The 17,776-nt window shown below is 45.3% G+C and overlaps 1 protein-coding gene across 3 annotated transcripts in view; it reads right to left on the reverse strand.

Annotated features, from left to right (window-relative positions):
* The window catches only part of ABTB3 (ankyrin repeat and BTB domain containing 3), a 320,336-nt gene that overhangs the window by 70,105 nt on the left and 232,455 nt on the right, over positions 1–17,776 (reverse strand). For all 3 annotated transcript variants that reach the window (XM_072973060.1, XM_072973059.1, XM_072973058.1), the window contains one exon: positions 294–446. In XM_072973060.1, the coding sequence (XP_072829161.1) occupies positions 294–446 (153 nt within the window). The remainder of the gene's footprint in view (positions 1–293; positions 447–17,776) is intronic.

The raw sequence follows: 17,776 nt of genomic DNA on the forward strand, positions 1-17,776 counted from the left end.
GGAGCATTCCCTTATAGCCTTGCTCCTCGCCCTCCTCCATCCCTGCAACTCCAGAGACCTGATTATAGTTAAACCCGCGTCTGTCATTTAAACCAGCGGAGCCTCTATCTCAGCGACGGCAACGTCTGCTCCCGCGCACACCGCCCTGCAGGATTCGGGTTGGAGGGCTGCGCACAATCAGCCCGGAGCCCCGCGGGCTGCGGCCGCGCTCCCTGCACGGGGACGCGGCGTGGGTGTGAGGGGAAGGGCGTCGTCCCTGCGCCCGGCCGCCCCCGGAGCCCCGGCCCGCCTACCTGAGCTGGCGCGGCTCGCAGTCCACACCGGGCAGCAGCAGCCGGGCGGCCTGGCGGACGTCGTCGCTGTCCATGGAGAAGCTGCGGCGGTGGCCGGCGTGCGCCACGGCCACCCGGATCCACTCCATCAGCGGCGGCAGCACGAGGAAGGGCCTGCGGCGTAGGAGGGCCGGAGACGCGTTAGGGCGGCAGTGTTGGGGGCTGCTGGCTCAGCCCCACCTCCCGCTCGTTGCCTACCGCACCCCGCCCCACCCCCCTTTTGCCCTGGAGACCCTGCCTCTTAATTCAAAGTGCGAGAACCTTTGCAGACATCCCGACCGCACCGGTGAGCTCGGGGCAGGCTCTCCTGAGTCTTTGTGCCTCAGTTTCCTCATCTGTAAAACGGGGATAATGTGACTGACAGGCTAGGATGTGAGTATAATCTCCCTCAGTGATCATGTGAACATAAAGGAGATGACTCACTTAAAGCACCAAGCACAGGGTTGGGTGCTTACTAGAAAATCCAACAAACGCCTGGGGTTATTAGGTCTTGGCTTTCCCCACACTGAAAGGGTCCTCCAGCTCTCCCTTCCCACTCCCAGCCTGCTCCGTGTCACCCTCCTGTAGCTCTCCCAGGACTCAGCTCTGCCCAAGCACCGTGCTGCCAGCAGGCTCCAGCATCCGGAGAGGCAGACTGCCGAGAGCCTGGCCTGGCAGCCCAGTACAGCCGGCACAGTGAGGGGGAGGGGGGCTGCGGTTTGGGGCCTTGGCCACAACCCTGAAGCTCTGGGAGCCTCAGGTTCCTCCCCATCTTCCAATGGGATCACAGCAGGAGTCCAGCCTGTGACAAGAATTAACTGAGCTAATGCTTATGGCTGAACCAGAACTTACTAAGTGTAACACATTTGTGCCACTTTCCTGTTCTTCCAGTGATTATTTTAAACTCCATCCTCACATTAGGATTGAGAACAGGGGAGTTTTTGAAAAATACTGTTATCTGAGTCCTGTCCTGGGGATTCTGATTTAATTCATCGAGGATGGGGCTGGACATTGGTAGTTTTTAAAACCTCCTCCATGTGAACTTAATGCGCATCAGAATTATCTGCATGGCTTGTTAAAATGCAGATTGCTGGACCCTATCCCCAGATTGTCTGATTCAGTAGCTCAGGGGAGGTGGCCAAGAATTTGCATTTCTAATGAGTTCCAGGGTAATGCTGATGCTGCTAGGCTTGGGAGGGACACACTCAAAGAACTTCTCTAAATTATCGTAGAGGGCCTGGGACTCACCCGGCTTTGTGTGTGTGTGTGCGCGCGCGCACACATGTAAAAGGAGATTCCTTGGCCTTATCTCCAGTGATGCTGATTGTGTAGGGTTCACAAATATAATTTTAATAAGCATCCCCTATGATATTGATTTAGGTGCATCAAGGGCCACACCTTGAGAAACGCACAGTGTAGATCAAAAACCATTCAGTATGGCTACAATCAGGGTGAGGCATGGGGGTATCTAGGGTGTAAAATTTAAGAAGGCCAGATCATGCAAATATGTTCTAGCACCTCTCTTGCCTCACCCTAGCTCTGATGCTGCCATTCAGTCCAGCATGGCTGCCATGGGAGGCAGAAAGGGAGAAGAGGGTGGTAGATAAATGGTTTATTTCTGCAAGGCAGCAAACCCCTCACAGTATGCAGATGTCATGAGCTTCCCATGCAGTTTTTGGTGACAGGTTCCAGTTTTCCTGTAAAGCAACCTATGTGTCCAATGTTAATATTCAACAGCTAAGCTTTTATATTCGTCTCAGTTAATCCCACTCATGATCTCATCTAAATGCTTAGGATCAGCCTATAAGCTAGTTATGACTTTGCCCACTTTCTTGAACTATGTTGTTGTTTTTTTTCTAATAGAGGTCCTCCTGGGATTGAACCCAGGACCTTGTGCATGCCAAGCATGCACTCTACCACGAAGCTATATCCACTCCCCCAATTATGCCCATTTTCTAGATCACAAGAATAAAGTTTACTGAGGTTAAGTAACCTACCCTGGATCACAAAGTTAGCAAGTACAAGAGCTGGGAGTCCGACCCAAGACATTTCACTACATAGCCCATGTGATACTGTCGCTCTCTTGTTCACCTTCCCAGCATGCACCAGTTACCTCAGGGGGGATGATCTGGTCACAGACCTTTGATGGCATGCCATTTTCATTCCTGCTCATACAGCTCAATCTCCTATCAGGAAGGCCTCCAGCCCTTTAAAAATCCACACCCCACTTAACTTTCAAACCACAGTTCAAATTCCATCTCTCCCTAAACATTTCTCCTGAGGACTCCTTCCGACACAGACCCCCTCCCATGGTAGCCCCCACCACAGTGGCCTTACCTGCTGGCCCCATTAGAATGTAATCTCCACAGGGAGGGATCTGGGACTGCTGAGTTCACTGATCCAGCCCCAGCGCCAGTCCCAGGACAGTGCCTGGCAGGCTGTAAGCACTTAATAAATAATGTGTTCATGAAATAGACTAAGATCTACCAATTCCCTTACTGGGTGAAACAGATAAAATCGAGTTTCTGGACCCATGGACCTGTGGGGCAGGCTCCCAGGGAATTTCTGCCAGCATCAGCCTGCTGCTTAGGCTGTCGTCCTCATTCTCCTCTTTCCTCCATCACCTAAACTGCATCAGGCACTCAATAAACACACACTGACTTGAAATTGAATTGGATTCTACAGTCTCAGGTGAGTAGGACTTATTTTTGTCACCATGTCTCCATCACTGCTGAAACCAGCCTCGGGTGCTCTGAGAACTCCCTTCTGGGTTGTTTTTTCAGAGGAAGCACCCCTGGCCCCCCATCCTGCCTTTCCTTTGCTCAGTGCCCCCAAAGCGCAGCCCGCAAATCCCCACCCCTTGGGAGCTGTGTCTCTAGCACAGACTGCCCTTCAGTGCTGCCTTTCATGTTAGATGCTAAGGCCCAGGGCACACAGCCAGCTCCTGATGAATACCGGAGAGGAGAAAAAATCTCTCCTGCCTTCAAAATCACACCTTTACCAAGACAGCTGGCGAGCACTAGAATAAGAAACCTTGAACCCCAGGATTCCAGCCTTCTCTGGAATTTTCTATGTACCGGTTTTCTCCTTTCAACATTGCCTTCTTTTCGTCACTCTGACCTCAGTAGTTTATAAGCTTATGAATTCTTTGCCAGCAACTCATTTAAAAATCTTCTTATCTTGTCGACTCAGAGGGAAAGCAAAAAAATCATATTATTTGTGATGTTTCTTTCGGAAGAGTTGGAGATGGGAAAGCGTTCTAGGGCCTTGAGTTAAGGAAAGGGTGGAGCATGCTGAGGGAAAAAAGACTGCATTCTCCTGACACATTTTTTTTAAGAGAAAATGTTACACTGGCTACTGACTTTGTTCTGAAGTTGTCTGTAGCAACTGAAACCTACATGGAGCAGGAGAGGCTCCTGGCTTAGTGAAGTGGAGTCAACATCAGAACCACCACAGAGGTGGAGGAATGTGTGAAAACTGCCAAGGTCCTGATTTCACCCCTAGAGTTTTGGTTCAACAGGCCTGGGGTGGGGCTTGGGCAACTGCATTCTAAGTAAGCTCCTCTAGGAATTCTTTATAACCCCTGATCTTGTGGTCTGCGGTCAATTATAACAAGGCCGTGGCCATCAACATCATTGCCATGGTGTTTGAAGAGAAGGTTTGTGGCCATGGGACCAGAGGTTCTAGAAGGGGAGAGAAGGCCTAGATGGGTTTTTTGCAGGGTCAAAGGAGTAAGTCAGCTCAGGAACGTTGCTGGGTCTACGTTCAAGGAGGTTATTGTGGGTAGAGTCTTTCTGAAACAGTGGAGAGAGAGGTGGTGATGAGGGTGACCATCCAGGGTGGAAAGGGAGTCTCGTAGAGGAGGGGCTGGGTGCTAAAGAGGATGGTGGGGTATGTTGAAGAAGCCCAGTTTGTTCAGGACTCTTCAGAACTGAATTCCAGCCCTGAATATGCAACAGCTCACAGTAGGACCCTGGCTCTGGTCTAGATGTTTTGACTCTCAGGATCTTCATTTGCAAGTGGGTGGATTTGGATTGGATGGTCTACTTCAGTGGTTGGCAAACATTTTCTGTAAAGGTCCAGGTAGCAAATAGGCTTTACAAGTCCTACAGTTTCTGTTGCAACTTCTCAGCTCTGCCATTGCAGTGAGAAAGCAGCCGCAGACAATACAGATGTGACAGAACTGGCTGTGTTCCAAGAAAACTGTATTCACCAAATCAGATGGTGGATCACAGTTGGCCAACCCTGGGTCTATCTGATTTCCTCCTACTCTCAAATTCTTTGATTCTACTGAAATATCCAGCTCCCTGGGGGCTTAGGAAGAGTGTAGTGTGTGGATCAGGGAAGGTGGGAAGAAGCACATGAAGGCCCTGGTGATGGGCACAGAAAGCTTTGGGGAGATTAGAAAAGAGAACCCTTCCACAAAGAGATCATGGCTGGATTGGGGGGATATTGAGCCACAGGCATACTCAGAGGCAGTACCTTCAAGGATAAAACTCAAACCTGGCCATGAGTGTGTGATGAAATATCATCTGTTAACATCATTTATTCATCCAACAATCCTTTAGGAAGCATCCAGGTTGCAGGCATGCTTCCAGGGGCTGGAGATAGGGTGGAGAAAAGGATACATCTATGTTCTCATAGAGCTAACAGTCTAACAGGGAGACAGATAAGAAACCCATAACCCAACAGGTAATACAGCAATTACAAGCTGTGATCAGTGCCAGGGTGCTGGGATAGAGAACAAACAGGGTTGGGGTAGGGTGGTGGGGAGGCCTCTCTGAGGAAGTGACAAAAACTCCAATATTTGAAGGAATTGGCCACATGTGAGTGTGTTTGTAGAGAGACAGATGTTCCAGGCAGCAGTAACAGACTGTGCAAAGGTCCTGAGGCAGAAAAGACCTTTACAGCTCAGCAAGGGCTTTCACAGGCACCATGTCCTGTTTAGTGCTCCAAGTCAAATGGGGTGGCCAGGATATGTGTGAGGAAGGCTCACTGTGGTTGGCAAAATAACAACTCCCAGAGACATCAGGTCCTATTCTCTGGAATCTATGAATGTTGATCACAAAAGGAAATCTGCAGATGTGGTCCAGTTAAAGATCTTTAGAAGATTATCCTGAATTACCCAGGAGGGCCCTAAATGCAATCACAGGGGTCCTTCTAGCAGGGAAACAGAGGGAGATTTGGCACAGGTGATACCAAAGCAAGATGTTCTGCTGCTGGCTTGAAGATGAAGCAAGGGGCCACAAGCCAAGGAATGCAAAGAATGCTGCTTTAGAAGCTGGAAAAGGTGACAAAATGGGTTTTTTCCTCAGAGCATCCAGAAGAAAACAGTCTAGCTGACACCCTGATTTTGGACTACTGATCTCTAGAACTGTAAGAGAATAAATGTGTGCTGTTTTAACCCACCAAGTTTGTGGGCAGCCACAGGAGACTAAGCCAGGGTATTGACAGGGTCCCTGAAGCTGAGGTTGGAGATATGGTGGTGGAGAATGTGAACCAAGTATTAAATCTGGGAGTGAGGGCATCCACAGGGCTCTGGAATTCATTCAGACACCTAAACTGCCTTGTTCCTGAGGTCCAAGACAATACTTGTTGATACAGGCTGAACTGTGTCCCCCCAAATTCATATGTTGAAGCCCCTAACCCCTCCAGAACCTCAGAATGTAACTGTACTAAAATGAGGCCATTAGGGCAGGCCTAATTTGGTATGACTGTTGTCCTTCTAAAAAGAGGAGACCAGGACACACAGAGAAACACAGAGGGGCAACCGTGTGAAAGAGGCTGCAAGACGGCAGCTGTCTGTGAGCCAAGGAAAGTGGTTTTAGAAAAAAATCAAACCTGCTGACACTTTGATCTTGGACTTTCAACCTCCAGCACTGTGAGAAAATAAGTTTCTTTTGTTCAAGCCACCTAGTCTGTGTCAATTGGTTATGGAGGCCCCAGGACTAATTAATACTCCTGTGGTTTGACTTAAATCTTGCCCTGCCCTTGAGGTTTCGGTCTGTGGTAGAGGAATTTCAATTGGAAGGTCACACTCGTTAGAGAGCTGATGGGTTTGGCTTCATTTCCTTCAACCCAGTGGCAATAGTGGAGGAGTTTAAAGCCAGGTGAAGGCTGTGCCATGCAGAGGCTAGAAGTTTGGGCTTTGGGGACAGGCTAAGAGCTGGATTCCAGCTCTACCTTCAAGCTGTGTGACCTTGAACAAAGCACACTTGAGCCTTAGTATCCACAGGGAATTGGTTCCAGGACCCCCACAGGTACCAAAGTGCTTAAGTCCCTCATGTAAAATAGCACAGTACAGTTGGCCCTCTGAATCTGCATGTTCCGTGGATGCGGAACCCTGGGATATGGAGGACTGACTGTATTTCAATCGTCGTGCCTCAGTTCTCTCACCAGGAAAATGGAGATAACAGTATCTACTTCAGAGGGTGTGGCTGGCCAAATAATGGCCCCTCAAAATGTCCTCATCCTAATCCCCTAGACCTGTCAAGGTTATCTGACAAAACGGACTTTGCATATGTGATTAAGTTAAGGATTTTGAGTACAGAAGACTATCCTGAATTATCCTGGTGGATTTGAAATGAAATCACAAGGGAAATTAGAAGAGGAAAATAAGGTCAAAGGAGGGAGGAGGAGATGTGGCAACAGAAGCAAGAAGTTGGACTAATGCAAGAAAGGGGCTGTGAGCCAAGGAACACAGGTGGCCTCCAGATGCTGACATAGTCAAGGAAATAGATTCTCCACTGGAGCCTCCAGATTAACCAGCCCTGGGTCATCTTAACTTTAGCTAGTGAGACCAATTTCATACTTCTGATCCCGCCAGACTATAAGATAATCAATGTGTTGTTTTAAACCTCCACATTTGTGGCATTTTTTTTTTACAGCAACCACAGGAAACTAATACAGAGGGTTATTATAAGCAATGAATGGGATGATGTACATAGCCTGCACCCAGTACCAAGAAGGCGCTCATAAGTGGCAGCTGTCATCATCAGCAGGAGCAACAGCCCAGCATGGTTTTTAGCATCACTCAACCTTCTCTCTGCCGAATGGAGGAAAAGGCCTGGCTACACACAGCAATGCTCTCGTCTTCTCTTTTCAAACTGAAGCAAATCTCTGCAGTTGATATGTCTTTCCTTTATAAATTGTATGGCCCTGACTTTTCATGTTTGTTATTTGTTGAGGCTTTCTTAGGCTGGAGAGGAATGTGGATGTTGGACTGGGCTTTGGGAAGCTCATAATTTCAGAGACACAGGGAGTGAAGGACAAGGAGCAGAATTGATAGTAGACAATATCTGGGGCTGGTTTCTATAGCAATATTCACTGTCATCTCACTGTATTTGTGGGACCAAAGCTAGGAAGATGGCAGAGGTCAGAGGCGGCCATAGCTGGTTACTATAGTGACAGCCCTACTGTGCAAAGTATGGTGGGCTTGCCAGAGAGGGTGAGACAGCCTGGAGTGGGAGGGGCCAAGTGTGTGGGCTGGGTCAGCATTTCCTGAATATTAATATGCATACGAATCATCTGGGATCTTTTTAAAATACAGATTCTGATTCAGTGGGTCTGGGGCAGGACATGAGATTCTGCATTTCTAACAAGCTTCCCTGCAATGATGCAGCTGCCAATCTATCAACCACATTTCAATAACCAGGCCAGAGGGAGTATTATGACTCAAGCCAGAAACCAGGGATGGTGAATTCTGTTACTATGTTTAACGGGGAGAAGATGAGGCCAGGAGCAAGAGAGCTGCCTAAGAGAGGAGAGAGGCTCAGGTGACAATGGGATGGAAGAGGGAGCACATTTGTACCTGGACCTTCTGATTAAACTGGGGGTTATGTTGGATTGGCTGAACCTAGTTCACAAGTTAGGGGAGGCGGGGAGACAAAGTGTTTGGTGATTTCAGCTTTTACTGGGGAAGGTGGGTTCTGCCTCCCCCAGGATTCTCCTTTAGTTTTTCAACAATCTTACGAAACACAATCTTTGGGTCTTGGGGAGTTCATTCTGAACCAAGGACCCATCTCATTGTCTGATAGGCATTTTGTATTCTGACACTGTTTAGCATCATTCTGGGGATGTAAATGCTTAAAAAATACACTTTTGATGGTTAATTATATGTGTTTCCTTGGCTAGGCCACAGCTACCCAGATATGTGGTCAAACACACATTATCCAGATACGTAGCCTGAATGTTGCTGGATGCTGAAGGTATTTTTTTTTCATGAGATTAACAATTAAATCAGTGGACTCTGAGTAAAGCAATTTATCCTCCATAAGGTGGGTGGGCCTCATCCAGTCAGTTGGAGGCCTGATGACTGGTCTCCTCTGAAGAACAGCTCACTGCCTTCAGATCTGAGCTGCAGCATCTACTCTTTCCTACATCACTCTAATCTCTGCCTCTGTGTTTATGTCAACTTTTCATCATCTGTGTGCGTCACATCTCCTTTCTCTCATAAAGGACAATTGTGATTGGATTTAGGGCCTGCCCAGGTAATGCAGGACAAACTCCCCAAGTCAGGACCCTTGACTAAATCACCTCTGCAAAGACCCTTTTTCTTTGTAAAATAACATCTGTAGGTTGCAAGGGATTAGGACCTGTTACCTTTGGGGGCCATTATTCAGCTGACTGCACTAGGCATCTGCATCTAGGCCATTCTCTACAGGGGTTTGAGATGCCTACCAAAGGCTGAGCCCCTCCAGTGTAGAGAGCTAGCTCTGAGCCGTGGAGTGCCTGGCAGGCCCGAGGTCCTTCCACACACATCATACAGGGATCAGTGGACCAGTCTGCCCCTGTCTCCTCTCTAGGCTGTGGGCAGCACCACAGCTGGGCCTGGCTTAGAGGCACAGAGGCCTCTGTGGTGGGAACCTGATCTCAAGTGGGTGGAATGATGATGGGGCCCAGGATATAAATGGCCCTGGGAGGAGCCGTGGGAGCCATGGTTTCAGAGGCGGGGAAACCTAGGCTCTGTTTGAGACTGCTGCAGACCCCTCCTCACAGACTTGGGCATAAAAGATACACATCCAGGAGGTGGCAGAGGCCACACAGTTTCATATCCCAGCAGCAGTGGCTCAAGATGCCTAAAAGGGTAGGGCCTGGCCTGGTCATGGCCAGGAGGCAAAGGCAAGAGATGGGCTCCCGGGGTCACCTGGGCCTGCTCCTGCCACCAAAAGATTATTATCAAAGTCTTCAAAAGGCAGCCCATGGCCTTACAAAGAAACCTGCTGCACCTTTGAGTCTGATGCTGGTGTGGTGGAAAGACACACAGCCTGAAGACAGAAGGCCCTACATTTGAGCTCAGGCTCTGTCATTTGCTGTGGGACCTTGGGCAAGTTAATGAGCTTCTCTGTGCCTCAGTTTCCTTTTATGTAAAACAGGAGAAATAGTAAGGCTACCCCACAGGGTTGCTGTGAAGATTAACTGAGAGCATCTCTGTAAGGTGCTTAGCACAGTAAATGCTCAGCAAAAGGAGCTATTATGGAGGGTTCATTATATGCCAGGCATGGTTCTGAACACTTTTCTTTTATTGGCTTTTTTGATAATAACAAGAACCATAAAGTAAGTACCAATTATGATCTTCATTCTGTAGATAATGAATGAAGGCACAGAGAGGTTATGGAACTTGCCCAAGGGTACACAGCTATCAGCAGTGGTACTGGGATATACATGCAGAGCCAGGGCTAGTAGTAATGCATTCTATCACTTCCGGGCAGAGTCTACAGCATATGCATGCTGGGATCTAGTGCTTTGGAGGAACTCAGCTTGGTGTGGCTGGAGCTGAGATGGAGGGGAGAGAGTGGTGGAGGGAGGCCGGTGGGCAGGAGGTAACACTGGAGAGAGACAGGGGAAGAACCACATGGTGCCCTGTAACTCCTGGAATAAAAGTGAAAACTCCTAATACTTTAATTTTCCCTGAGAATTCTAGTTGAAAAACACAAAATCAGAAAAACATTTGAAAAGAAACATCAAAAATCGGTTGACAAAAATATCTCTGAGAATGCAAAACAGTGGGTTCACCATAACTGTCTGTTTAGAAAGTTAAAGAAGAAATTTTACACTCTGGCTGAGACAGCTGGGTGTCCCTCTATATGTGTCTTCTTCTTTCTTAGTAATAAAGCCCTGAATCTTCAGCTGGGCTTATGACCACCTAGCTTACATTTTTCAGCCTCCCTTGCAGCTAGGAGACTGGTTCTTACAATGATATAAGCAGAAGTTTCTCATGAGACTTTCAGGGAAGTCCCTAAAGAGAGGAGGCCCAACTTTCTCTGGTCTGTTTCCATTCTGCTGACAAGAATATAGACATAATGGCTGGCACTCAAGCAGCCAAACTGGACCATGAGGTCAAAGCCACATGTTGATGATGACAGAGCAAAAAGACAGAAGGACAATGGCTAGGACTTAAGCAGCCAAACTGGACCATCAGGTCAAAGCCTCATGTTGATGATGGCAGAGCAAAAAGATAGAAGGACAATTGCTTAAGTGGTCATGCTTCCCCTAGATTCTTAATTCCAGATTTTGTTTATATGAGAAATAAACTTCTATCTTGTTTAAACACCCACTATTTGACTTTTCTGTCACTGATAGCCAACTCTAATTTAAAGTGACACTCATATCAGTTTCCCTAACATTTATGTTAAATCTCTATTCTCCTTTATTGTGTCACCAGGGATTTAAGTTTCCTTCTGTTTACCAAAAAAAGACAAAAACATTACTTTTTTATAGTTATCTTCTAAAGTCTATGAATTGTAACCTTGAGACTGTGTTTGTTCCCAGAAACTACATTTCTTAAATTATTTGTTACAATGAATTGTTTGTTCAGTTAAAGGTGTAAACTACGTCGTAGGAAGTTGATTTTGTTCCTCAACCTTGTCAAGTTTTACTGACAATGGTTTTGAGCTCATCATAATTAACCCACAAAAATTGCCATACAGATACTCTTGGAGACAGAAATATATCTCCAAGTCTTTATCCTTGCAAAAGTTCTCTTGTAAGGAATTTTAGCTTAGTTTAGCTGTTTTCTCCAGCTTTATTGAGATAGTGTTGACATAGAACATCGTGTAAGTGTAAGATGTACAACCAGATGCTTTGATACACTTACTTACTGTGAGGACCACAGTGCGGTTAGTTAACACTGGCATTACCTCATATAATTACCTTTTTTTTTTTTAGTGAGAACATTTAAAATCTACTCTCTTGGCAACTTTCAAGTACATAATACAGTATTGTAAACTATAGTCACCATTAGATCCCCAGAATTTATTCGTCTTACAGCTGGAAGTTTGTACCCTTGGACCAACATCTCCCCAATTTGCCCACCCCCAGCCCATGGCAACCATCATCCTACTCTGTGTTTCTCTGAGTTCAGCTCTTTTAGATTCTACTTATAAGTGAGATCATACAGTATTTGTCTCTGTCTCACTCATTTTACTTAGTATAATGCCCTCAAGATCTATCCATGTCACCAATGGCAGGATTCTTTCTTTTTCCCTCGGCTGAATAATGTCCCATTAACAGATCAATTTTAGAACACCACACAGAATTGCTTCTTTCACACAAAAAAAGGGGAGGTAAAGGTGAGGCTGGGCATGGCTGAGAGGTTCCCCTACGTGTCCTTGGAGTCTTTACCACTGGGCTGTGGCTTTGAGAAAATGATATTCTAGTTCTCTTGTAATAAACCCCTTGAACTCACATTACCCTGCATTTGGCAGTATGACAGGATGGATTAAATTCATACGCCAGCCCTGATCAATCAGAGCCTTGCTTATCAAAACACAGACTTAAGACAGCTGATTCCCCGGGCCTCTGAAGAATGACTCATGCTTTGAGTCAGAAGCATATTTTGGAGTAGGCTCTGTTACTAACTAGCCGTGTGACTTGTGTACCCACGAGGTTTGGGGGCCTCAACTGTACTCACCAGTAGAGTTAAGAGAGCAGAGAACCTTCTCTTCTAGATTAGAATAATTGTATAATTTGGGGGGGGGTGAGGTAATTGGGTTTATTTATTTGTTTATTTTTAGAGGCGTTACTGGAGAGCGATCCCAGGACCCTGTTGCACGCTAAGCATGTGCTCTACCACTTGAGCTATACCCTCCCCACAACTGTATAAAATTTTTAAATAAAGAAAGAAATAACAAAATTACTGCTACAAGGAAATTGGTAGGGGAGGAAGTCATGAAGGCAACTTCCAATAGAACCTTCTGCTGTGATGGAAATATTCTGAATCTGTGCTGTGCAATGCAATAGCCACAAACCACTATGGTGACTAAATGCTTGAAACATGGCCAGTGTGACTGAGTAGCTAAAATTCTAATTTTATTCCATTTTAATTAATTTAAGTTGAAACAGCCACATGTGGTTAGCGGCCACCCTATTGAATGGTGCAGTTCTAAGGGATGTCCTTCAAGTCAGTATAATGTCAGACAGGAATACTGATGGAATGGGGTAGTGGAAAAAGGGCTACAGCAGATACTAGGCAACCTGATTTTTGACTCTTTTTTTTTTCCATTATCATGATCTACATCATCATCATCATTATCAGGATTTTATAGCTTCTATCATTTCCTGAGTGCTTACAATGTTCCAGGCTCTGTGCAAAAAGCTTAAACCTATATTATTTCATAGAATTTCCCAGTTAAAAGAAAAATGAAAAAGGAACACAGAAAGGAAGAAAAGAAAAGAGAAATCCCCACAGAGCCTTAAAAATCAAGGAAGAGACTAAGGGAGGAAAAGAGGCAGTTTTGGTGCCTCCACAAAATAACCATTTGGCGATTTAGCAGATTTACAGAATCTCCATACACATGAGAAGAGAACATATGTGCAATTTACTTCTCGGACTAAATGTTACCAATTTTACATTTTGCTGAATCTGGAAGTGAGAGATGATAGAAACTGTGACGGAAGCTTGTGATTTTAATGAAAGGAAAACCAAAAAGGCTATTTGTTAAACTGGACTTTGATGCTATCTAGGAAAGGATTCTTTGTCTAGGTCAATACTCCAGGACGACCCTCTCCATCTACACAGGTGAAATATTGAGGCTGATTATCTGGTGAGATGGAAAGGAGTCTGGGTATGTCTCCTAACATGACCTGTCCAATTCTCTCAGGAGAGTTCTTGCAGTCTCTCTTTCCCAATCAGCTGGTGAAGGTATTGAGTTTTGGGGCCAGTCGCATAGTAGGCAGAGTAATTACCAACCAGAGTAACCAAAGCAAATTCCATCCAGAGATAAGCCCAGGATGGGGAAGGGATACCCAGCCAGGTCAGGAGCAGCACTTCTCTTGAGATGAAGGGATATGGGCTGGCAAGCTGGGGAGTGGGGGGTGGGGGGAAAATGCGTTGGGATTTGGCTGGGGTGCGGGCACTAGTTCTGAATGGAAGCTGGGTGCATAGTGAGTGGATAAGGCAAAGATGCCACCTAACCCATAGATCCCTCTCTCCCCTAAAGACTGAGGATAACATGCATTAGTCCTTCTTCAACAGGGTTACTGAGAAGATGAGATACCAGGCATGGAAGTACAATTATATGAAAGGTGTCTCCATGTACCCCAGACGTCTAACACATAGAGTTTAAGTTGCTGCCAACTTAAACATCAGATTAAGAAAAACACAACAGGGCTTAATTTCCTGAATATATAAACAGCTCACACAACTTAATAATAAAAAAACAAACAATCCAATCCAAAAATGGTCAAAAGACCTAAACAAGCATATATCCCTCTGGATATATGCCCAGAACTGGGATTGCTGGGTCACATATGGTAAGTCTATTTTTAGTCTTTTGAGGAATCTCCATACTGTATTCTACAATGGCTGCACCAAACTGCATTCCTACCAACAGTGGAGGAGGGTTCCCTTTTCTCTACACCCTATCCAGTATTTATCATTGGTGGACTTTTGAATGATGGCCATTCTGGTGTGAGGTGATACCTCATTGTAGTTTTTATTTGCATTTCTCTGATAATTAGCAATATTGAGCATTTTTTCATGTGCCTATTGGCCATTTGTATGTCTTCTTTCCCAAGGCATGACTGCTGCATTGTGCTTGCCCCAGTGCTACCAGCAGGAGCCAGGCCCATGCAGTGAGCCAAACATGAATCATTTTTCTCTTCTGGAATAGCCAGGTGGCAGGCCAAAGTCAAGTACACATTATCACAATGTTTGGGTGTGGACTTCACTGTCCAAATCACTAGAGTGGGGAGCCCTGGACTTCATTAATCATGCTAATTCATCTTAGGATTCCCACTTCTGTGATACCCAGGACAGGGGGTTCAAAGGAGTAGGTGCTAAATAAATGTTTGCCAAGTTAAACTGATAGTGATTTCCAAGAGTGCAGGGTCTGGGGTCAGACAGCTTTGAATTTTAACCCTGGTGCTGCCAAATAAGTGGGTCAGTGACTAAATCTCAGCAAGTAACATGGCTAATGGGCCCCAGGGTCCAATCTGAAAATGGGGAAGTATGTGCCCTGCAAGCTTGTCTGGCACACAGAAGGTGCTCAGTAAATTACAACTGTTTTAGAACAGTGAAAAGTTGCATCTGAATTAGAAATTGGACTGGTTGGTTCTGGATGCCTCAAGGAACAAAAGAATGCATGATGGTGGTAGCCTCAAGGAGTAGATCTTGGCTCTATGTAAGTAAGACCTCAGAGGAGTCTTGGCTCGCCAAAGCTGGGATGGGAAGAAAGCCTCAAGGGCTAGTGCCCGGCTGGGGACAATCCCTTGGTGAAGACGTTAGAAAAGAGATTTAAACATGGACAGTTGGACTAGATGACTTTTTGGAGTCGCTCCTCACTCTAAGAGTCCAACACTCCAAACTTAACTGATTGGCCACTGCTGTAAGACTCTTTCTAGGGTTGGACCATTGCATTCTATCCATAATAATTTCTTTTTTTTTTTTACATTTTTTATTGATTCATAATCATTTTACAGTGTTGTGTCCATAATAATTTCTTGATTCTAGTTTTTCTCTTCAGTCCTTTCACATTGCTGCTGGGATAAATGTGCTAACATGTAAATATGGTCACCTAATGAAAGTATAAACTCCTTGGCCTGCCCATGTGTAACTGGCTTCAACCCAAGTCTCACTCTCTCATGCCCCTGCTTGTCCAGCACCGAAGTGCTCCAGCCACCCCACGTGACCAGCCATTTCTGGAACAACCAGCTGTTGTTTCCTTTCTTTCTATCCTCTCCATCCACTTAAATTCTATGTATCTTTTAAGATACTGATCAAAGTCACCTCCTCTGGGACATAGCCCCCAAGAGCCCCTATACCCACAATATAGATAGTCCTTTGTCCCCCTCTACCTCCATAGCATTTTGTATCCAATTCCATAATACCATTTATATTATATTATGCTTATAATTTATGTCTTCAGTACTACCCCAACCACACTGCGGAGGCATGAAATATTCCATTTTGTATCCACATCCTAGCATTTGCCACTCCAGATGACATTTTATATTAGTGTCCTGGTTTGTTCTGTCCTGGTTTGACTTATCTTGTGCTCTCTGCTGTATCACCAGCATTTTGTCGAGTGCTTGCAACTTCAGAGGTCCTCAACCAATATTCTTTGAGTGAATGAATGAATGTTAAAGGAATCAATTAATGTAAGATTGAATCCTGTGAATTTGCTTAGCTTAAATTCCGGTGGGTTTCCCACTTTATTGTGGGTGATGGGTAACTGGAATGGTTTTATGAAGACTAAATAAAATGATAAAAATAGTTAAATGTAGTTTATTTTCAGTTGGGTTAAGGGTAGGAATCCACATAATTAAGATTCAATGGGAACCAGGCTTGGGTAAAAACTATGTTAAAAGTTAGGTTCAGGACCTGGCCAAGCGCCCAAAATAAATACCAGTGACCCTCAAAGAGTTCAGATTCTGGGAAAGTCAGAAATGAAACATAAATGATGGGCAGGCATTAGGACCATATTCTTCTTGAGTTTAGATGTTCCCTGTACCCCAGTCTGCCATTACAATTGGAAATTAGTGCATGTGCCGGCTTGTGGGGGGGAGCAGGCAAATGTGTCACCAGCATGACTTCTGGAACAAACTACAAGGCTGTGCCAGTTCCAGAACAGGTGGACTCACACAAACAGGTTTTTAAATTGCTAAATGGGACTATTCATAGTGCTTTTCAATTTGTAGGTAATGACGGCAGACCTGGGATTTTGCATGTTTCAAAAATTGTATACAGTCTATATACCAAGATAAGACCCCATTCTGTTCAGTTCAATTCAATCCAACTTAATAATTCAGATTAACAAACATTTACTGAGCTTCTCATTATACATGGAATAGAAACCAAACTCCTCCATATGCCCAAAAGGCTCTGCAAGATCTAACTCTTCCCACCTTGGACTTCATCTCCTTCTTCTTCTATCACTCTCACTCATTCCATTCCAGCCTCATTGGGCACTTGCTATTTCTTGCATGTTCCAAGAATGTTCCTGTCCCAGAGACTTTGTGCTTACTGTTCTCTTTGTCTGGCAAGAACTTTCCGCAGATTTCCACATGACTTACTGCCTCAATTCCTTTGTTTCTCTGCTCAAATTCTATTTCCTTAGAGAACTTTCCCTGACCATCCTAGCTAAAATAGTGCCTCTCATCACTTGTACCTGGTTCAAGTATTCAGTTTTCTTTCTCTTTATGTCACTTATCTGTGCCTGATATTTCATTTTTTATACATCTGTGACTCCTCTGTACCCCCTAGAAGAATGTAGGCTCCACGAAGACAGGTATTTTGCCTGACCTATGGCAGATGTGCTATAAATATCTGTTGAATAGATAAATAAATAAATAAAGTACCAGCTTTTACACTTGATGATACTGGAAAGGTCCCAGCCCTCAGCAAACTCATGGTCTAATGTGAAAAAAATGAGAAAAGAAGCTTATCTGAAAAGCCTTTTGAGAAAGGAATGTATAAATCCTTATAGGAGAATGAATTAAAACCAGCTGGAGTTGAAGGGGTGAGAGTGTGTGGGGAAATGCCATCCTGAGCCCTGAACGGGGAGAGAGAAGTACCGGAAGAGGAAAGTGCTTTCTAGGCAGAGGAAATTAGATGAGGAAATGCAGAGCAAGCTCGGGGGACACTATGTGGACTGGAGGAGCTGAACAGATAAGTAGATGGGAGGCACTGCAGCAGATGAACCTGGAAGATGATAAATGTATCAACAGGGAGGGCCATTTATGCAGCAGGCTGATCACTTCACTTCTTACCTATTAATGACTATCTCCTTGGAACAAAGGTCCATGCTGAGTTTTGTGGAAGATGCAAGGATTTATGCACTGGACCCTGGTGTACAATCTAGCAAGGAAGTTTAGTGTAGTCACACATCCCCCATTTCCCAGGGCAGCCCCAATTGCGGTAAGTCTGTTTATCCTGAATTATCCTTATGTGTTTGTTTTTGATTGGTGGATTGGAGTGTATTGTGGCCATCACAGAAGGGAGGACAGATAACCATGATGCCAGGCTG

Source organism: Vicugna pacos, chromosome 12 (assembly GCF_048564905.1).
Source record: "Vicugna pacos chromosome 12, VicPac4, whole genome shotgun sequence".
Lineage (NCBI taxonomy): Eukaryota > Metazoa > Chordata > Mammalia > Artiodactyla > Camelidae > Vicugna > Vicugna pacos.